This window comes from Myotis nattereri, assembly GCF_964212035.1.
Source record: "Myotis nattereri genome assembly, chromosome: 12".
Classification (NCBI taxonomy): Eukaryota; Metazoa; Chordata; class Mammalia; order Chiroptera; family Vespertilionidae; genus Myotis; species Myotis nattereri.
In genome coordinates, this window is record NC_138087.1 from 52,914,297 (window position 1) to 52,937,595 (window position 23,299).

Here is a 23,299-nt window from a genome sequence, read left to right on the forward strand (position 1 = left end):
CAGTAGATCCACCATGCACTCACCGGATAGGCAGGAAGCAGTCCTCCGGGGCCCACGAGGTACTGGTTGTGTAGCAAGGGTGGCACCCCCTGGGGCAGGTTGGGGGGCGCTTTGCCTATAAAGACAAAAATCAAATGAAGTGGCTACCACAAAGAGTAAGACTCCTCAGCTACTATGGGGCTGGGGGTGAAGTTCCCTGCCATAGTCCTGCCCTAATTGGGGCCACAGCCAAGAGGGAAGGGCAGCAGCTGAGAGATACAGAGGGCCACACCAGGAAGTGGAGATAGAGAGTACGTGTCCTAGTCAGGCTGTTTCCATGCTGAGATAGAAACCTGCACCCACCACTCCTGAAGGTCATACTGCACTAGATAAACCTGAACATAAAGAACAATTGGGGCCCTAGCCAGTTTGGCTCAGTGGACAGAGCATCAGCCTACAGACTGAAGGGTCCCAGGTTCGATTCCGGTCAAGGGCATATGCCCGGTTGCAGGCTCGATTCCCAGTAAGGGGTGTGCAGGAGGCAGCCAATCAATGATTCTCATCATTGATGTTTCTCTCTCTCTTTCCCTCTCCCGTCCTCTCTGAAATATATAAAAATATTAAAAAAAAAAAGTAAGAACAATTAGGGGGTGGGAGGCGGAGTAAAGGTGGGCAAAGAGGGAGAAAATGGGGGAAAATCTGTAATATTGTCAACAATTAAGAAAGGAAAGAAATGGAACAATCTACCTCCTCAGAACGGAAGAGAGGCTGGGCATTGCCAGGAGAGGGACAGGGCGTGTCAAAGGTGGGTTTTGGCAGTTTGTTTGGCCCACACAGACTGCTCAGGTGTGGCTGACAGGCAATCGGTCACATAAAATGACCAGAAACAGCCAATGGTAGCTGCTCACTCTGTCACTATTGTCATCACAGTTCCAGGGATGAGCAAGAACGCAAAAGACTGGTGAGCTAGAAGCACAAAGGCTGCCAGGAATCCTGCCCAAGGGAGTCCATCTGGAAAGACCAATTTCACCTATCTCCACCCACATCAGCGCTGAAGAGCTGGGTTTCAAGAGGTCACTGGAACAAAGAGGACAAGTGACCAATGGCAGGGCTGGAGGGAGACTACGATCTGATGTGTGTGGCTGCTCACCATGCCCTGCCAACCTCTGGGCATCCTCCCTGGAATCCACGTGCACATCTTTGAGGGGATGGGGGTAGGTGGGAAAGGCCTCGGGGGCACACACCTGAGGTCACCAAGGGCGTGGCTCTGGTACTGCTGCTAGGGGCACTCACGGTGGTTCCGCCCAGGCAGAGGCTGTTCGCTGTGTTCATGCTGCTTGGCAGGCTGAGTCCTGAGGATGTGGCACTCGAGGTGGAGGTTGCTGCCATTGAGAAGGTGGCTGAGGACTGGAGGGAAGGGGTGTTCTCCACACTGGTATGCTGGCAAAATAAAAAAGCCAGGACACATGGGTCCGGGAGCAAAGCACGGGAGGCAAGAGAACCTAGCCGGGCGTTTGGGCCTATAGTCTTGAGATTCTGACCTGAGGGGCTCTGGGCTCGGCATTTACATTACTACACATTAGCCCCTTTGCCCCTCACCCTGTTAGGTTAGGACATCAGAAGGCAACTTTTAAGCTGTGTATCAAGATTATTAAAGTAAGCTTTATGACCAAAACCCTCCTAAAAATTCTTACAGTTGCTCATTTTCTGGTATATGCCACAAGGCATAGAAACCCCAAGTATGTGTACGTATGTGTATGTATGCACACATATGTATGTACACACACACACACACACACACACACAGTTTTTATTGATTTTTAGAGAGGAATGGAGAGTGAGAGAGAGAAAAATCAATTGGCTGCCTCCTGTATGCCCTTAGCCCGGAATCAAGCCTGCACCTTGGGCCCATGTGCCCTAACTGGGAATCAAACTGGTAACCTTTCAGTAAGCCACACCGGCGAGGGCCCAAGTAAATTTTAAATGAACACAGACATCTGAGTATAAGGTGAGAACCCACCTCACAGAAAAGCAAGTAGTCTCAGGAGAGCTGAAAAGAGGCCACAGGCAGCCCAGCCCAAGTCAGAGCATTCTGGGATATTCTTCTATTAGGCTTCTTAGCTACTCTGATCTAGAAGTCACAGATGGCCAAGAGAGGCCTTTGCTCCAGAACTTGGTAACATTTTGCAGAATCGAGTCCTGGGGAGTCCCCCACCAGGGCCTACCTAGAAGGGCATGGCCTGCCCTGATGCCTACTCGACAAGATCCACTTACGAAAGAAGGGCAAAACCCAGAAGAAAGCTCTGAAGAGCCGGAGTTCCAGGAAGCCAGCCTGGCTGCTCCACTTCAGCTAGTATTAAGGTAGAAGAGATGTACTTGGCTGGGCAAAGTATGACCAAAGTCGGAGGGAAAGGCTCTGTAAGACTGAGATCAGCCTCCAGACCAGAATGTGTACAGAACGAAGAAGCCTGAAAACTCCTGAAGGAGAGGCCAGAGAACAGAAAGCCCCAGGAGAAATGGGACCACCATGTGTTCTGCTTCCCATCACACAGACAACTCTATAGGTCCCAGCCCACAGGCGGCCCTCGCTACCTGAGCACTAGCCTAAGGGCCCTAACGTCTAGAATTAGTTCTGCAAGAGAAAGAAGCTAAAATCATAGTCTCCTCAGACTCCCCAGGACTCCTGCTCTTTCAGCCCAGACAGAACCAGGGGGAGGACAGCCAAGGGAACGAGGCGAAGGCTGTGCCAATCTGCCCAGCCAGACGGCTCCATGCTCCTCTGCGTGGGTCCAGGCTTCCCACCCAGAGCAACTTTCTAGAGAACTAGTTCCTAGTTTGCTGAAAGGAACTCAACAAGCATCCAGGAAGCCTCTCCCACGTCCAGCTGGCCCAACAGGGCTTCTACCTCTGACCCCACCTCCCAGACCCATGAGGGCGACAAGCTGCTGGAGTAAGAGGCCTCTGCCCCATTGTAAGGCTCTCAGTGCACCCAGGGGGCTGGGCAGTCAGGGTGGGTGAAGAGCACAGCTACACCAAACCTCCCAAAAGGACACGGAGGGCAGGAGAAAACACTAAGATTTCCTTCATAACCTTCACGTGGGGTGGGGAAGATCTAACTATAACAGACTATAAAAGAGGGGCTGATAGATCTGATTATATAAAAATAAAAAATATTTATAAAGTGACAAACAGGGAAAATAACTGTACCTCTGATCACAAAAGGCTTACTAGTCTCCTGAATACAGAGTGCCTAGAAATAGACACCAAGGACCTGACAGGAAAATGAGCAAACAATATAAATAACTCATGCCCTGACCGGTTTGGCTCAGTGGGTAGAGCACTGGTCTGCAGACTGAAAGGTCCCGGGTTCGATTCCGGTCAAGGGCATGTACCTTGGTTGCGGGCACATCCCCAGTGGGAGGTGTGCAGGAGGCAGCTGATCGATGTTTCTAACTCTCTATCCCTCTTCCTTCCTCTCTGTAAAAAAATCAGTAAAATATATTAAAAAATAATAATAATAAATAAATAATAACTCACCAAAAAGAAAAAAATAATGGCTTTCCAATATGTAAAAAAGATGATCAACCTCATTCAATTATACCGACAGGTCATTTTTCTACTATTAACACATTGGAAAAATACAAATATTCAGTAACGTCATTTCAGGGGGCAGCGGGGAAATAGGGTGTTTCATTCATTGCCAGTGGGAGGTAAGCAGGTTAAAATCAATAAGCAGAGCATTTGGCATTTTGTATAAAATGACAATGTCTAGCAACTCCACACTAGGGTTTATCCTCTACTACTGCTGCAGGACGAAACAACATTGGCAGAACGTTATCAAATGAAGCATCAAGCTTAAAGTTCTATCAGTGGAGGACTGATTAAATACTGTAATGCAGGAGAGCTGTGGAAAGAACTCTGCTTCAAATAGAAACAATTAAAAAATGCACTTATTAAGTGGGGGGAAACAGTGAAGGGCGCTATGTATGAAATATCCCATTTCTGTTGTAGAAGAGGGAGAAAAATGACTGTGTATGCATTCAGTATTTAATAGCTTAAAAAGAACTCTAGAGGAACAAGTAAACAGGAGAAAGGGGCAGAACCTTAAGCAGATGGGAAAAAAAAAACTTTTTAGTATATGCCTTTTTATACCTTTCACTAATAAACCTTACAGCTATATTACAGTGTGGCAATTCTGTCACATTGACCAAGTGTGGGACTCCCTGGACAAGGCAATTCTGGCCAGTCACTTAGATCGTATGATCTGGCGTTTCCTGACAAGATACAGAGTGCTGCTGCCCAGTGCGAACAGGAGCACTAACTCCAATGCCTCAGTGCCCGGAACAGAAGCCACTAGAGCAGGGGTGGGCAAACTTTTTGACTCGAGGGCCACAATGGGTTCTTAAACTGGACCGGAGGGCCGGAACAAAAGCATGGATGGAGTGTTTGTGTGAACTAATATAAATTCAAAGTAAACATCATTACATAAAAGGGTATGGTCTTTTTTTTTTTTTTTTTTTTTTAGTTTTATTCATTTCAAACAGGCCGGATCCGGCCCGCAGGCCGTAGTTTGCCCACAGCTGCTCTAGACAGTGCTCACACTGGGGCAGCTCATGGCTCCCACTGAACAACATGCGCACAGGCAAGTGGGCAGAAGTATCCACCATGTGCTCTGGTATGAAGATGGTGCTCTGTGTGTTTTATGACAAAGAATCATGCCTAACATTCACTTGGAAAACTACAGTTTGAAAGCCTCAATGTTTTCCAGATCATGATGGATAGAAAGAACTGACCCTTTTCTATCACCTCATTCTGCAGCAAATGATTTGATCTCTTCTTTAAAGGAAACAAATTTTCCCAATTCCCAGACTCCCGCATTTATCTGTACCCAAAGCTTCCCTCCCTGCTTGGGGACCCATCCACTCCAGCCTTACCGGAAGCCTCCTGTCTCCCAGGAGAGAGACATTTTGTTCTTTTTTCAGACACCTTTCTTTCCTCAAATATCTATGTTCAGTCTCTCCTAGCATTAGGTCACTACCCTGACTCCTTGCCATTTCACAAACATTCATGCTGCAACCCACCACAACCTATACTGACTCCTACCACTGAAACCATGCTCCTCCCAACTTCAAACCTCGAGAAGCCACCCTTCAATAACCATCACCTAGGTTACTCTTTTATCTCTCCACATTCCTGACTTCGTTCTGCAATATCAACCTTCCCAAAGTCTCTGCCTCTGAGTTGGGGGAAATGACCTGAGACGCCAGAGCTCACAGTGAACAGAATACCGAATGCCAGAAGTAGGGAAGTCCCCATGACCACCAACAAACTGGAACAGAGCTACACCGACTGGGATAGAGCCAGGCTGTCAGTCTCAAAAAGATGTGTGTGTGCACATAAAGGACGGATATTCTCATATAAGCTCTCCCTTTCACCTAAAGCATTTCTCTACGGGGCCTTCACAAAGTAACAGAGGGCTATCCAGGAAAAATGGTCTTCATTAAAGTTGACTTTTAGTGGAGCCCAAGTTGAAGTTAACAATGGGCCCACTTTCCTCTAAAAGCTTGCAAATGCCTCAACATAACATTTCCCAGAAAATAAATCACCCCTGCTAGGCAGAAAGGTCTCCTATAATAAACAGGAAGCACAGTGAATCCTTGGAAATAAATTCACCACCTGACAGCACTGGCTCATCACATACCAGGTCTAGAGAAGCAAGTTCTCCAGAGGCAGGAACTTAGAAAGCAAGATGTTTTCCACGGTGCCTAGGAAGTCCACAGCTCAAACCACAAACTTAGATCGAGACATTATAGCCAAAGAATTCAAGATTACCTCACATACTTAAAATCCACAAACTAAGGCCCACCAGGGGTGACTAAGCTCCAAGCTCACTGAGCAGGGTGGTGGATGGGGGAGCCCAGAGGACACTTACTGTGTGTGACGTGCTGGAGGAGAGTGCTGTGTGCGCAGAGGAGAGGCTGCTCTGATGGGTGGAGAGTGAACTAGAAGACAAAACAGAGCACCACGTATGTCCACCCAACCAAGGCCCTCCACAGGCACGGAGCCCCCGTGTCGGGTGGGCTAGGCATAAGCTCGCCCGCTCTCTTCAGGAGAAGCCCCAGCTTCATGCCCATCACCTGGGAACCTAGTCCAGGTGTGCTGGTGGTTAGAATGACCTAAAGCATCACCCACCCCAAGGATCTGGAACATCCTGGCCAGGAAACCTACAGGGCCAGCTTCAGTCAGCTCTAACCATCTGATCTTTAGACTGGAAAAAGAATAGGCTTTCACTAAGAACACTGTCAGCCTTGAAGACCCCATTAAATCTATGAGTGAGGGAAAAAGGTTCCTATGTCCAATCCACATGCCAGAATCAGAGCCTGAAGTCCCATCAAATCCAGAATTCAAATCAAATGCTTTTGCTCCTGGCTTAAAGGGAGAAAGAGGTGAACTCAACTTGGAAGACACAGGGTGAGAACCCAATGAAACTCATTCTCCTACACCCTGTTGTAATAACTTGACCTATAAAGCCATGACAAGCACAAGTCAGAGACGTGCTCAGAAATCCAACAGCAATCTCACTCTGCATCAGTGACAGGAGCCCAGAGCTGGGAGGAGGCTTATCGAGTGGCACCCTCCTGAGGGTGGAGTAAGAGAAGCAGCAACTCCTTGGGTCCACCCCATTCCCAGGGGGCCCAGTGGTCTCTGTGATAGCAGAGCATTACAAACAAGAAAGGTTTACAGCTGTGGTACTTTGATGACCCTACCCAGTCCAAACCTATCTAGAGCATTATTGCAAAAGGCCAGGACATGGTGCTAGGGGTAACAAGTGGGTGTTGTTCATTGGAAGAGCCTTCTATAAAGGCTCCAGGACTTCGCCCCAGTGTGGGCCTCTCTTTCTGAGCCCATATTTTCCCCGTACCTGCTAAGCTGAGAGAGGGGGGTGCTGGACAGGTCACCAGGCTGGGACAAGGAGGGCAAAGTGGCAGTGTGCTGAGATGCAGAGGGTAGGAGCGTAGTGCAGGAGGTGGTGCTGGGCAGGGAGGCCACAGATGGGAGAGCGGAGGGAGGGTCTGTTGTCTTTGGAGCAGGAACAGATGCAGTAGCTGTAAGAAAAAGATCTGTTTAACTCTAGATCAAACCATGAATATCTGAAATATGCTCAATATCTTGTGACATGTCAGGAGCAGTTGAGACATACATAAAGTTACATTTCCCATGGAAAATGCCCCAGCATGTCTCCAAATGGTCTCTTTTCTGTCAGATACAATTATTAAAAGGACACACAATGGTTGGACGCACGGGACCCAGACAGAGTAGGAAATGACATAATCACAGCAATTTATAATCATAAACTGTCCTATGATGTGGAAATACTTCTCCCAACTAAAGGAAGGTCAACCCTAAGCCATACCCAGAAAGAGGCTCTGAGCTTGATATAATTATAAAATAAGGCAAAATTTCCTTAAAAAGCACAACATGGGGACAGTGAAAATCTGGTGGGCGAGACCATCCAAGGGGTAAGTCTTTGGTTCTATCAAATCAGTACCAAATCAGGCTGACCTTGTGAAAGTTCATAGCCAATTTAGGGTTGGTGGGGGTTGGAGAGCCCAAGGTACATATGCTGTGAAGTTACATATGCCTCAATCTACAGGAAGAGCACATAGCTGCTGTTGAACTCTTACTTTGGCACAGGGAGCATAGCATTTCCTTCACATGTGCTTGAGGAGAGTAACCTCAGAGCACATTAGGCTTTCAGGAGACCATGAGTGCTATCAATCCTCACTGCAGAAAAGACTCAGTTTTAGTGGCATCCACACATATGACTCAGATATGTGCTTGGAAATAAAGCATCATTGTCTTTTCCAGTTAGGAAGGAGAAGCCAGTACCCTCGTGCAGCGTTCCCTGGGAGCCAGTAGAAAACAGATTAGTCTCTAAAAGGAAGGATGATTAGAAAACAAGCACAGGCAGCAACAGGCTCAAAACACAATGTAAATCAATACAATACTGTCCTGCCTTAGTGCAGTCTGACCAAGACAGAGCAATATGAGGCTATTACCTCATTTGTAATAATACCACCAGCTACAACCTGGCCACATGGGAATCTCTAGCTGAACTTCTAACCCTACCATAGAAAGGGTGCCAACAATGGATCAGAAGTAGCTATCAGCAAAAATTTAAAAGTACTATTTTTGCAGAATTAGCCATTAACCTATTGCATTCCCTATCAAGTTAGTGATGCGCTTATTTTGTTTGGTTTCCACCAGCCATGACAAAAAAGTTAGTTTGTACACTTACTGTCTACTGTCTGCTGACTTCGACCACCACCATGTCCATTCTATAAGGAAGAGAAAATAAGTAAACCCACAAAAATAAAAAAACTCAGATGATTTTCTATTGGGATTTAGCCACAAACACATGAAACATAATCAAGGAACAGTGGCCTGTTTTGTTTGTTTTCTTTTCATAACATTGAGGGGCAATATGACAGATTCTTTTTTTTTTTTTTTTTTAATGTTCTTGATTTTTAGAGAGAGGGGATGAGAGAGAGAAATATCAATGTGAGAAACACCGATTGGTTGCCCCCCGTATGCACCATGACTGGGGTGTAGCCTTCTCTTCCCACTAGCTTTTATGACATAAAGGCATAGGCCCTATAGGGAAGAGACTAGAACAGTCCCTTGTGAATCTAAACAAGCTCAACAGAAAAGGTTCAAAGGGGCTGAGGAAGGAGTAAAAAAAAAAAAAAAAGAAATCGCCCACCTATGCTGTCCCACATCAAAGCCCACACTCAGCAACCTATACCCCCCACCCCAAGTCAGAGCCCTTAGTTAACCTTTTAGTGTCAAGTAGGCAGCCTGGAGTCACCAGACATTTGAGGAAAACACTAATACAAAATATGTAAAACAAAAGAAGGGAAGTAAAAACAACAACAAAAAATTTTAAGTAACGATGTACAAATAGCTCCTGCTTAGAAGGAGACTTAGAAAATGTATCCAAATTTTGCTAGACCAATTCAACTATATTTTAATATTTTTATTTTGTCATCCACCTTTTAAAAATATTTTTATTGATTTCAGAGAGGAAGGGAGGATTACAAAAAATTAAAAAATAAAATAAAATCAACATATCCTCATGTGAGAGCAAAAAGAAAAAAAAGGCTCAAACTATACACTGAGCTCCAAAAGAGGACAGGAAGGAACCCGAAAGACCACTTACCGTGACAGTTCCTGGAACTGACTCCGACGGACTCACAGAGCTTTGGTATGCAACCCTGCTGTGCACAGAACTCTGGTCATAGGAGGAAGACGTTGTTGCTGGACTAGTGGAGCTCAGGGATGAGCTGGTCAGACTGGAGGAGGTAATGACTGAAGTTGTATAGGTGGAGTTCTGTACTGCACTGGTCATTGGTAGAGAGGTATTCAAAGAATCACTACAAATGGTATTAGACATACATTTGTGTCAATTTACATAGCTTCATGAAGGAGAACTATTTTATCATACTCTAAATTAAATAAACATGTCTGCAACCACAAGTTTATACTACTGCATTCTTCAATTTGTAAACAATGCAATGAAGATTCAAAACAATCCCCCAAGTCTAGCACCATCCCCATAAAAACCTAGACCCACCTAACTTTAATTGACAGGCAAAGGGACAGCTTTAAGAATCTTTAAGGAATCTAGATGTCTGAGACCATCTTTAGAAAAGGAACCCATGCAAATATCAGGTTTGGGCTCTGGAAAGTGGAAAAGTTAACTAATAAAATAAAATGTAAAATCTGGCCTTCTCTATTTATAAGATATCCCACTGAATGAACGTGTTAGCAAGATGTGAAGAAACTGAATCTCTCAGAAATTACTCATAGAAAGGTAAAATGCTGCAGCCACTGTGGAAAATGTGATGCTTCCTCAAATGGTTAAATAGTTACCATATAACCCAGCAATTCCTAGGTGTACATTCACAGAATCAAAAGCACATAAAATATGTAACTAAATGTTCACAGCAGCATGATTCATAATAGCCAAAAAGTGGGAACAATCCACATGTCCATCAACTCATAATGGATAAACAAATGTGGTATATTAGCACAATAAAATATTATTTGGAAACAAAATGCATTCATGCTTCAGCAAAGATGAACCTTGACAACACTATGCTAAGCGAAAGAAGTCAGTCACAAGTGGAGATAAATTGCATGATTCTAGTTATATGAAATGTCCAGAATAGGCAAATCCAGAGACAGATTATTGGTTGCCAGAATATGAGGGGAAGGGGAAATTAGAAGTGACTGCTGCTAGGCACAGGGTTTCTTTTTAGGGTGATGGAAGAAAAGTTCTGGATTCGATACTAGTGAGGGCTGCACAAATCCACTACCACAGGGTGTACTGTCTGGCTCCACCAGGTGATTTCTTAGGCTCTATTCTGTTTTACCTTGCAAACTAAAGACTTACTCTAGTCAAAACCAGAGAAGTGGGATTATATACCTTAAAGACTTTGAATACAAGCTGATGGGAATCTGGTTACTATTTTCACTGCTTGCAGCTGATCCAAATTCAGAGAGAGAAGATTCTGATCCGAATTCCAAGGCGCCAAACTGAACATTTAATCCTGTGACATCTGCTGAACCAGGCATTTCTACTGCAGAAGCTGGGATCTGAAAAGGCAAAGCTGCCATGTCAGGAACAGAGGTCATGGATGCTAAGTCTTAAGGGTCTATAGCAGAGCCAAATGGACACTGGGTTCCCAGGGCATAGCTGGCAGGCCTGAGGAACAAGGCACAAAAGGCCAAAAGAAAGGAAAAAGGAACAGGATTTTTAAAAAGAGACAGAAGGGACAAGAGCAAAGAAAAATTAAAAGTTAACAGGACAATGATCATTGCTACCAACTGCTTCCTTAGAGCAGTGAGGGGCCGGGATTGTGGTTGAGTAAAAGAGGAGAATGCCTTAAAGCATTTTCTGGTAAAAGACCCACTCATCCTCCACCACGGGGCAGCACAACTAAGCACACAGGCCATCAGATTCTTTGAGCCAGCTCTAGTAATTTGAATTAATAATCTCTGTCTCTCAGCACAAACTCATTCCTTCTAATATTAGCTCACTCAGAAACTGCCATTTCCTCATAAAGCAGTAAACTATGTGCTTGAAAAACACTACACTCAGTTTCTGAGACTTGCTAATCCAACACTTAAGCTAAATGTTAAAATACATCCACCCTGGGTCTGCAGCTTCACATGCAATACCCACCTTAGAAGCTGGAGGTATCCGCCGCTTCGGGAGTTTGATGTGTTTAGGCTGTGGTTGGTGGGCAGACACAGAGATATTTTCGACAGTCAGGCTGGGAAGCTGCAAGAGTTTGTTCACAGTGGAGGTGCTGTCTCTGGGTGCTGACTCTCGGAGTTTTACCTGGGAAGGAAAGGACTCCAACCCAGGAGGAGGAACAGCGACTGCCTGAGTTTGGTGCTGCTGTCGCTGGGTCAACTGGCTGAGAACTGGGGATGGTTCAGGCTGAGATTTAAAGTCTAGAAAATAGGTAAAGGGGTGAAAACAAAACAGTAACAATTATTTTGGCACATAGGATTAGCGTTCCCCCTTCTACTATCACTGACTTGCAAGATTGGCTCTTGGCTAGTGTCTGAGGAACACAGAATTTTTGTATGTTCTAGGGAAAGAATGCCAACACTCTAACCAACAAAGGTGACTCTGTGCTTTGAATATTTGTACAATGTAGTTTACACTGAACATTTGCTTTCCTTCTAGAAATCTGGAAGTTTGGTGTATACTAGGCAGAGGGTGCCTACATAACCAGCCCCCATTCCTCGATAAAAACCCTGGGCACTGAATCTCTAATGATTTTCTTTTATAGGTATCACTTCAAACCTGGGAATAGTCTCAGGTACTCAGGAAGTATCTGAGACTATTTAACAGAGAAATGTGCTTCCATGTCTCTCAATATGCCTTAAACATAAGGGAATCCACACAACCAACCCTATGTTTAAAATAACTCCCTGCTGTTCCTTAATAAAGTATGGTGTGTGTTGGTGGGAAACGTTAACTTAAGGTCACAAAACCTCCAACTTACATGTGATGCCTTTAAATAAACCACAGATGGCAAGGCTGAACCAAATCATGATGGATACATGCAAATGTTAGAATGAGAAAGTAATCCAGAGGGTTTGATAAGTTGTTTCCTTATATTTGCATGCCTTTATCATGCTTTTGTACATCTCTTCAAGGTATGTAGTACTAATAATAATAACAAATAAATGCAGGTATTCATTGATACAATACAAAGCTAACTGATTTAATTCAGAAACTTTGCAAAGTTCTACTAAAAAAAAGATCTCTGGGCCCTAGCTGGGTAGCTCAATTGGATAGAGCGTCGACCCCATATGCCAAGGTTGAGGGCTTGATCTCTGGTCAGGGCACATACAGGAATCAACCAGTGAATGCATAAGTAAGTGGAACAACAAACTGATGTCTCTTTTTCTCAAATAAATCAATTTAAAAACATTTTTTAAAGAAAGAAACATCTCTGGACAAAATCCACAGTAGTGTTCACAAATCAACAGCCTCCGCTAGTGTTTAGGGGTGAAGCAACCACAGAAAATGTATACTTACCAAAATGGCTACGGACTGAGGACTGGGTAGCTGAGGGCTTGAGGTCCCAAGAAGAAGTGGTTGTGGGGGCACTTGTACTATTCTGCTGCGAACTTGGTGTGGTAGTAAACTGGCCCAAACTTGGAGGTTTCAACTGATCTAAAATCTGGGAGCTGGTGGTGTTTGCCATTTTTGAAGGTGCAAGCTCTCCAAATCCTGAACCAAGGACGGATGACTTTAAAGAGAAAAAAAGCAGAAATCCTAAACAATACAGAATATCTACCCCAGGCTTTAAAACATGCCAAGTATTTTCACAAGGATTTTAAAAACTATAATCCAGAAAACCTGAATTAGCAAGACTCATATGATTATACTACATGAAAGTATTATTATGCAACAAGATCTAACTAAATAAATCCAGCAATCCTTCCTGATTCTGATATAAGAGGTTAAAGGAAAAGGAAACATATTCTCTGGATTTTAAGAAAATTGATTTTTAAAAGTGATGTCACAAATTCACAAACATCCTTCACTAACAATTCCTTGAGTTATTTCTGACAGGAACTTAATTCTCATGGGAGGTCAGAATTATATGCAGCAGCAGATGACACTGTTTCAATGAAAGCACACTCAAATTATAAGGGTCTCTACTACAAAGTGCAGCCTTTTAAGAAAAAGTACACCAAGTTTATGGAATAAGAAAACAAAAATAAAAAAATATATAAGCACCTAGGCAAACTTGGACAAAACTGTGTTTACATAATTTCAGTAAGCATATACTGGCAAACATTTGCATTTAAGAAAATTGGAAAATGACAATTTTAACAGCTTAAGTCTAGAGACAGATTTTGAAACAAAATCCAAGAAAAATCGTTAATAAGGATGCCTGAGTGATTATGACGGAAGAGATTTCAACTTCAAAAAAAAATAATTTTTTTTTATCTTTGCCCAGAAAACTCAGAGTAGTTGAATTCCACATGGAAGCATCAGATATGTGCTTGGAAATAAACGCATCACTGTTTTCTGGACAGAAATGTACTGTATAACTTTTTATATTTAGAAAATAGTTATAAGGCATGTGTCATCCTAGCATAAGCATTCCTTAAAATCCCATATTGAAATAAAAATGAATTACCAGACTCTGAGGAGAATAGGAGTTGACAGCAGTGGAGCTGCCAGTCCCTGGTGCCATCTGATTGCTGTGCTGAGAATTTGTGAAGACAAGGGCTTGGCCAAAGCCCTGCTGTTGGGAAGTTTCAAAGGAGCTGACTTCTGAGGCTTGATTGGGAGGAACAGGCTTCTGGAGCAAGGCTACCAGATCAACACTAAGCAGACAAAAAGCAAATGAGGAACAAGTCATAAGCAAATCTTACCAGCAAATGAATTTGAGAAGTGAATCAAATCAAGTAAATTCATGCCAAAAATCACTCAAGTAAGAAAAACCCAAAGCCACAGAGATTGAAGCAGGGCTTTGCAGAGAAGAAAAACGAAAAGGAGCTTTGAGATTATTTCCACAGAAATGTAACGGTGACAACTTATTTGAAAATTGAGAGAAATTGAGCAAACCGAAAGAATTTTCTGAAGTTTTGCTCCTTTTAGTACTTGGAACCAGTGTCTCAAACTTTCCTAAAGGAAAGTGAGTTCTTATTTTGGGGGAATGAGGAACACAGCTATAGCAGCCTAGTCAAGCAGTTTCACATTTATCATAAATGTTCCTGTAAGTTCTGCATTCTTTCCAATAACATATTTAGGTTTGTATAAATCTCATATAATTTTCTCTCTTAAATATTCAAGGAAGAATGCACAATATATTCATAAATACCCTGTTAACTACAACTCTTGTGATGCCCCCAGAATGACAGATATCCAATTTGAAAACTATGGCCCAAAAACCTGAAAGCATGAGGAAGAAATTATCTTCCAGATACATACACTACCTTACATGTGAGTGAGCTACTAACTCTCCTCTGCAGGACCTGCAAGGTACATAGAATTACCTAACATAATTTGCTCCATTAAACCCTTTCCAAGGCCAGTTGCCAGTCAGTTCTTCTAACTGAAACTTTCACCATACCAGTGAAACAGATTCTGAGAGGTGAAATAATTCAAGACTCAGTGGCGATACAAAACAAAGTTCTTGGGCCAGAGTTCCTCCACCCATGCACTACCACACAGACTTTCCCATAACCAGGTTGAAGTCCCAGATTAGTATTTTAGATTCCAAGGTAATGTTCTGGCTTATGGGATACTTCAAGGATAGAAACCCAGGGTAATTATATTACATATGACCAATCCACCAAAGAAAGTTGTATTACTATAAAAAAGAGAGCAAGTTCTATTCCAAAAGACTGATGAGATATATGCATGAAAAATACAGCACTGTTCTGACTGGTGTGCTCAATGATTAGAGTGTCATCCACCCGACCCCCATCCCTGCACCAAAGGGTCAAGGGGTCAATTCCTGGTCAAGGGCACACATCTGGGTTGCAGGTTTACTTCCCACCCCCTGTTGGAACAATCAATGTGTCTCTCCCACATCTGTGTTTCTTTCTCTCTCTCTCTCTCTCTCTCTCTCTCTCTCTCTCTCATTTCCACACATACCCTCCTCCCTCCCTTCCACTCTCTGAAAAGCAATGGAAAAAATATCCTTGCCCTAGCAGGTTTGGCTCAGTGGTGCATACGGGAGGCAACCAATTGATGTCTCTCTCTCAAATGGATGTTTTTTCTCTCAGTCTCTCCCCTTCCTGTTCACTCTCTCTAAAAATCAATGGAAAAAATATCAGGTGAAGATTAACAAAACAAAATAAACTACAACACTGTCTTCTGAAAAATAAGCATGAAAGAGTCCACTTCATATTTTTTAAAAGATGAAAATGATCCTATAAAATTCATTGAGCAATAAATATAATAAAGTAGTTATGTACACTTAACAAGAAATTCTGAGCAATGCACAAAACATTATATTGCTAGACATAAAATTTTAATCGTTATTTCCCTGCAACATTCTTATAACCATCTCATTTAGCATAAGACTGAGCATGTAAGATTCAAAATTGCCTTCAATTCTCAGGTGTCATATATATCAAGGCTTTCATTCTTCTAGATTACTGCATTTTAAAACTATAATAAAAATTTTTTAGAGCTATTGTGAAAACTAGGATGTAAATAAATGTTTTTCAATGATTCAATTCTGTACACACACTAACAACATTTCTATTACCCCAAAGCTCCTTCCTTTTCTGTAATCTCTAGACTACTGGATTAATACTAGTAGAGCCCTCCTTAGTCGGTTTCTCAGTGGTTAGAGCTAGACCAGGGACTGAAGGGTGGCAGGTTCAATTCTAGTCGAAGGCACATACCACGGTTACAGTTATATGCAGGCTCAATCCCCGCCCCAAGCTGGGGCATGTGTGGGAGGCAACCAATCAATATGTCTCTCTCACATTGATATTTCTCTCTCTCTCTGTCTCTCCCCCTCCTTCCACTCTCTCTGAAAAAAATCAATGGAAAAAATATCCTCGAGTGAGAATTAACAAAAAAATAAAAAGTAGTAGAACTCATAAAAAATGAGCTTGAGATCTAAATAAATGATATTATATGAAGAAACCAAAGGATATTTTGTATTAAGTTCATCTGTCAAAAAACATGTTTACAAAAGTAAAAAAGAACCATTACATAGGTTTAACATAATCTGTCACAAATGATAACAAATCACAAACATAATTGCTATTTTAATTCATCAGTGGATACAACAATTAGGAAATGATGGAGGCTCTGTCAGGTCACCAGGTAGGTTTGGGGTCAAAGAAAATCTTAGATGGAAAAGGAAAAAAACAGAGATTCAAGAAAAGGTAAAAATAATCAAAACAGATCCAAGAATCAAAATTATTTTCCCACGACAAGAAATTTCAATTACAACAAACAAAAGATAGCAAAAAGTATTTACCTTTTCCCAGGTGTGACATGATTCTCTTGTGGAACAGATGAGGCAGTGAAGACCTTTGTTTCAGAAAGCTGTATGAAAGGGATTAAAAAATCTCTTAATCTTATTTTATATAACATAAAACAACAAATGTATCAAGTTCCTGACAATTTTTAGTTGCCGGTACTCACACTATAATTCACCCAAAAGGCAGTCTGAAGGAAAGGAAATACATAGGTGATCATGACAAGTAATTTCCTTAAAGTGAAGGTAATTTTAGATTAATAAGCTCACAAAAGGGTTGCACATCAAGGAAACAACACAGTGAAGGGTTCAAGTCCCAGTCTCACTATTTGACATTACACAAAATGAGATACCTATAAAACCACCACCAATGTCACCATAAATGTCAAAAAGGAATGGGAAAATGTGAAAAGGCAAAAATAACGTTTTCTTTCCCCAAAGACAGATAGCTTTAGTATTTCATTTATTAATAATCTCTATTTCTTTTTATTAAGCCATAGGTTTCCTTGCTGTTTTTATAAAAATATGTAATTTTATAAAGGTATGACATACAATAAACTGCAAATATTCAATCTGAAATATTAGTTCAGCCATATGTGTACTCCCGTGAACCCATCACCAAATCAAGACAGTGAACATATCTAGGGGCAAAAGTTTGCTCCTATCTCTGCGTAATCAATCCTTCCCACCATTCACCTTCATTCCCAGGCAACAACCAATGTGTTTTCTATAGACCAGGTTGTATTTTCTGGAATTTTAAAACATGTAATTTTTTTGGCTTCTTTCACTCAATATAATTATTCTGAGGTTCATGCATACTGCTTTAATGCACTTTTAAGGCATAAAGAATAAAGTGGGGGTTTTCTTGTTTTGAAATATTTTTAAGTTGATTTGAGAGACAGAGAGAGAGAAACATCAATGATGAGAGAGAATCATCAATCAGCTGCCTCCTGCATGCCTCCTACTGGGAATGTAGCCTGCAACCAGGGCATGTGCCCTGACCTCGACCTCCTGGTTCATGGGTCATCACTCAATCACGGAACTATACTAGCTGGGCAGAATCAAGTTTTTTTGAAACCTCAATTGACACTATTGCAAGGTAGGCTTTTTTAATATTTTCAAAGTGGGGCATTTTAACTGCCACGATATTTTGAATTTAATTAGAAAAGGTCCACTGCTTGCGTCTACAGACGCTTATGGCGTACAAATGGTTAAAGGCTAAAAATGTTTATGTAATAAGATCATGTAAGAAACTAATGATAATGCTATCCAAAGACTGCTGTAATTCTTATCAATTCTAAATGTCTCAGGACTCTCACACACTGTGTAAAATCAAACTTCCTCAGACATTAATATTCAAGCAGAGGCAGAGCAGGCAGTAGGTGTTCATTTTCTGTAAAAACAAAAAGTGCTGAATTGATTACTGTTTCAATAAGAAGGGCTTAATGCTGAACCCTGTTCCAAGGTAGTATCTTAAGAGTCCCAAGTAATCCATTTTTGCTTTGAATCTTACATATTAAACAGAGTTAAGATAAAGAGAAGCAATAAAGGAGTAATTTTTTTATTCAATAAAAAAGCAATGGTAGGAGAGATCTAAAGCCTTCAAAATATTAATAAGTTCAAGAAAAATAAGAGCCACAGAAATCGCTGACATACTATCTAACCCTAGTACAATACAGAAAATTGAATTGTTTCCTTCTATCTTTTTTTAAAGAAAAGGGAGGGGAAGGGAAAGGTGAATCGTTATCCTTCTAAGCTTTAGAAGAAATTTAGTTTGCATTTTAGATCACTCACCTTTCAATCCCCATTACTTTGTATCATCTTAGAAAACTTTCAGGGTTTTTTATAACTCCTGAGGGTAAGAAGTCGGCCAAATTCTCTATGCTAATTCTTTTCACTAATTATAAATTACACTGTGATACAGTATGGTCCATATAGCAAAATATTAATATCTCTGTATGTGTGAAAATCTGAACTGTTTGCTACCTGAATTTCATCATAAAACATCATCTGACTCAGAAAAACCCTCTAAGTTAGGCAGAACAATTATTATGATACTCATTATAGTGATGAAAACTGGAGGCTTGAAAAAAAGACAGAAAACAGGAGGCCCAAGAAGGAAAGTTGCCTCATTCAATGTCAACAGGTCAACCCAGCTAGATGTGAATTACACTCCTTTTGCCTTCTAACCCCCTGATGATTTTTAAACTTGCCTATAACACAGACAACAGACAAAGGGATATAAAGCTTACAGGCCAAGGAACGTCTTTTTTCTCCCAAAAAATTCTAGTAACACAAAACATTTAAAAGGAGAATGGCTTTGTTTGAAATAAGCCGACTTTCTCTTATCGCTGGTATCCATCCCTCTACTGATTCAAGTAACCACCCATCTAGTTCCTACCTCAAGGACTTATGGTTAACATGTAGCAGAAATGAAACTATATCCTAGCCCAGCCAGCGTGGCTCAGTGGTTGAGCATCGACCTATGAACCAGGTCATGGCTTGATTCCTGATTCTCTCATCATTGATGTTTCTCTCTCCCTCCCTCTCTGAAATCAATAAATATATACTTTAAAAAAAAAGAAAGATAATTTATCCTAAATCTCCTAAATTCCAATCAAATGAGCATATCTACTCTCCTCCTTCCTCATGTCTAACTAGCTCACTCCCTAACAAGCCAGAAATAATACTGCTTAAAAAAAGAAAGAAAGGGTAAGTGGTTTGATATTAAATGAAAACATCATTTAAATAGTTGTGAATACAAACTGGAACAGAGGGGAAAAATATAATCGTAAAAAACAAACAAAAAAAACCACCTCAAAATCTGGATCAATTTATGTGATTTTAAAGGTCAATATTCACGACCCCTTTATTCTCTCCCTTCCAATGTCTGCTGTAACTATCATGTACATACATCTGTTCTGGACCTTGAGAATTGAACAGAAAAATGGTATAAAATATGGTACAGGGCTAGTTCAGTTACTTTTTCTTTTTCGAGTTAAATATTTTTTTTTTATCAAAGAATATCTTATGCTGAACCTAGAAACTTAGAGATCAACACTACCCTGAAGCTAGTATAGTGTACTAAAAACTGTCTGGAATAAATGAATACCCAAAACAGAGCCAGTCTAGTTGAAAGGGGAAGAAGTTAGGCCTGGAACCAGAATGACTTATTCAGATTAATTTCAACTGTGACCCAAACATAGACTCTCTCCCTTTAATAAAAGCATTATAAAGAGTAATTAATAGCCCTAACCGGCTTGGCTCAGTGGACAGAGCGTCAGCCTGCGGACTCAAGGGTCCCAGGTTCAATTCTGGTCAAGGGCATGTACCTTGGTTGCGGCACATCCCCAGTAGGGAGTGTGCAGGAGGCAGCTGATGGATGTTTCTCTCTCATCGATGTTTCTAACTCTCTATCTCTCTTCCTTCCTCTCTGTAAAAAAATCAATATTTTTTTTTAAAAAAGAGTAATAGTTCACAGGCGAGGGCAATAGCATCAATTGATTATCAGGTCAGACAGAACAAAGATAAGCTAAAAAATGACTTCAGTCATACTTAACACCTGGGAATTTTTTAAGTGAACAATTTAAACCAAGTTAAAAATCTCAAAACACCAAACTCCTTCCATCTGCTAAAAATACAACAATGACAACAAAAACATGGTAATCACAGACATCTGAACAAGAGCCATGAACAGCCAGCCATAATAAGATAGCTGAAGCTTTCCTCGAATATGCATGCCCCTACCAGAAACCAGAAGAAAGATGAGTCTGATCTGGTACTAAACACTTACATCTTCAGTCCAGTCTTCTGTTGTCCACTCTTCCACAGAATTCTTCCAGGCCCCTGTTGACAACAATCACAGTTTATACCCAAAGTCAAACATTGTCTTATTCCAAATGATTATCTATCGTATACTACACAAGACACATTATATATCTCATTAGCAATTTAGTCTACAATCCAAGTACTATGAGGCTCTTAATCTACTCTTCATAAAATTTATCATGTTTTCCAATGCAATTTAGCTAGGTACTATCCACATAAACTCAAAGCAATGTCTAAAATTGATACTGCTTTAGTATAGATGATATCCAGGCAATTCTGCATGAGTAAGAAAGTATGGGCACAACACAAATATACACATTAAACAATGAGATCATCCCTTATAAATAAAATTAAACACAGAACAAAATTCAGTAAAGGCAGGTCTGCCTTGGACCCTTTCAGGTGGACTACTGAATTATTATATTTACAGGAGCATCCTTTTCATAAGGTATTAGCTTCACTGTATGGCTTCCTAAGTGGTCTTCAGCAAAGCTGAACATTAGTCCTGCTCATATAAAGTCTGATGCTATTGTTATGCCCAGATTTCAAGATCCCCAACAGACCAACAGGGAGCCAGCCGAGTCCGATGCAAAAGCAGAGAGTCTTTATTATTACAGACCCGGGTCTGGCTCCCAGCCTCTACGGACGCAACGGCAAGACGAGAGTGCCAGCCCCGTGGGAAAAAGGGGTTTTAATAGGGGGGTGGAGTGAGGGGAGGAGAGATGACTGTGGGCCCTGCCGATTGGCCAGGTGCAAGTCGGGTCTTGTTACACAGGATGTGGTCATATCTATGGTACGCACGTCCCTTGATTGTCATTGGTTAGTTTAAAGAAATCCTGGGTGTGGCTAGCAGAGGCTTGGGCTTCTGGGAAGAAGCCTTGCCAAGCACATGGCTGCTAGGGTAAGATGGAGGGCGCAGCCCTCGCCCTTTCAGCTATAACTCCTGAAGAGCAGATACAGAGGATATGCTCAAACAGTTCTTAAAGAACAATCATCTATACCAGTGGTCGGCAAACTCATTAGTCAACAGAGCCAAATATCAACAGTACAACGACTGAAATTTCTTTTGAGAGCCAAATTTTTTAAACTTAAACTATATAGGTAGGTACATTGTTATTAACTTAATTAGGGTACTCCTAAGCTGGCATTTTCTAAAAACGTCTTCAATCTGATTGAGGTACATTCGCTGAGGTCGACCCCTTCCAACTCTCCCATCCACACTCAACTTGTGCATGAATCGCGCGCGCCTCCCCTGCGCTGCATATCCCGCGTCCAGCGTCCTCACTTCTTCTAACGCCACTTCTTCAAAATAGACTCGCCCAGGCCAAAAACCAACTTCTGCGCATGGGCCTCGAAGTTTCAATCGCACTGTACGTGCGTGCCCGCACATGGTATTTTGTGGAAGAGCCACACTCAAGGGGCCAAAGAGCCGCATGTGGCTCGCGAGCTATAGTTTGCAGACCACTGATCTATACAATAACTAAGTAATTGCGAGAAAAGTATTGATATTCAAATATAGAGATCCTGTGTAAATAAGTATAGGCCCACTATTTTAAAGCACACATGCAAACACACCAGAGAAAATGGTTTTAAAAGAAAATATAGCAAAATATTTACTATAACCACTCTCAAGAAGTGGGACTGTGAATGTTTTCAGTCCCTTCAATGGAAAGAAATGAGTATTCGACCTTCCATCAGGTTTGTTTGTGGAAAGGAGAAAAAGAAGAGAAGTAGGAGCACATTCTTGAGAAAAGGGGCAGGTTATTAGATCTAATTCCCTGGGAATCATGTCAGTAACATAATCATCAACCACCTCATTAAGTAAACTGATGGTGTTACCTAGGAAGAGTCCTTTTCAGAATGCTTTCCACATGATGTCCCTAATTTAAAACAGGTTATAGGGCCTGGCCAGTGTGCTCAGCGGTTGAGTGTTGACCCAGGAAGGGGCATGCAGGAAGCAGCCGATTGATGATGTTTCTCTCTCATCGATGATTCTCTCTATCCCTGTCCCTTCCTCCCCCTCTCTCTAAACATCAATAAAAAGCATATTTAAAAAATAAATAAAAAACAAAACTGGTTATGGCAAACAAATGTAGAATCTATGGATTTATGGAGCATGGCTCCTGGTACAGTATCATCTAAGATATACTACTATGTGGGTATAAAAGACATGTTTTAAACTTGCACATGTGGAGGGTGGTTGGCACCCCCTATCCTTGTGTTGTTCAAGGGTAATAGTAAGGCTAGATATCTGATCCTTTGTATTGGTTTATTTGTCATATCTTTAAATGGTTTCCATAATTTCTCCAGAAATGCCATAAGTATTTATAACATTTCTTTGAATTAAAATATTTTCTTAAACAAAGGTAGAAAGAATAGTGAAAAAAAACACAAAATGAAATTTTAGTCCCTGTTGGAAATGAGTACTGGAATCTTGTCTCTAGGCCCCTGCACAGGCCTCCTTAGCACACTGTACACAAAGCTAAATGAATCTAAGGTTAGTCATTCACCTACCCTTCACTCTTGTCTTCCTTCTACACTGTGACTTTCTTTTAAGTATCACTACGTAATCTTCAGTCTTTTAATGTATTTCCTTCCAGACTTTTCACCAAGTATATGTATAGTTTTAAAAGCTCACAACTGGACTAATTTCAAAGACGGCCAGTACACAGTCTTCTTGGTGCCAACCTCCATCCAACCTACCCTATGGTCATGTTGTCAAATTCATCACAGAAGATAGTACTTTAATTTAAAGAATGAGAAATTCTACAAAAAGCTGAAGTTTAATCTAAGGAGTTTTAGAAACACTCTAAGCAAGAAATGGAAAACAATTTCAAAGCCTCAAAAATCATTCCTAAAACTTCGAGCAATCTAAAATTATAACAGTAAACCATTTATGGTGGAATTTTTCTTAGGACCCCTTCATCATCAATCACCAACAAAAC

General features: G+C 41.4%; 1 protein-coding gene across 2 annotated transcripts in view; it reads right to left on the reverse strand.

Annotated features, from left to right (window-relative positions):
* Positions 1-23,299, reverse strand: part of UBAP2 (ubiquitin associated protein 2) — a 101,759-nt gene that overhangs the window by 5,348 nt on the left and 73,112 nt on the right. For both annotated transcript variants that reach the window (XM_081103651.1, XM_081103650.1), the window contains 12 exons: positions 20,320-20,372; positions 16,527-16,594; positions 13,716-13,905; positions 12,602-12,815; positions 11,228-11,502; positions 10,469-10,638; positions 9,200-9,413; positions 8,279-8,318; positions 6,902-7,085; positions 5,912-5,981; positions 1,224-1,419; positions 24-115 (listed from right to left, as the gene is read on the reverse strand). In XM_081103651.1, the coding sequence (XP_080959777.1) occupies positions 24-115; positions 1,224-1,419; positions 5,912-5,981; positions 6,902-7,085; positions 8,279-8,318; positions 9,200-9,413; positions 10,469-10,638; positions 11,228-11,502; positions 12,602-12,815; positions 13,716-13,905; positions 16,527-16,594; positions 20,320-20,372 (1,766 nt within the window). The remainder of the gene's footprint in view (positions 1-23; positions 116-1,223; positions 1,420-5,911; positions 5,982-6,901; positions 7,086-8,278; positions 8,319-9,199; positions 9,414-10,468; positions 10,639-11,227; positions 11,503-12,601; positions 12,816-13,715; positions 13,906-16,526; positions 16,595-20,319; positions 20,373-23,299) is intronic.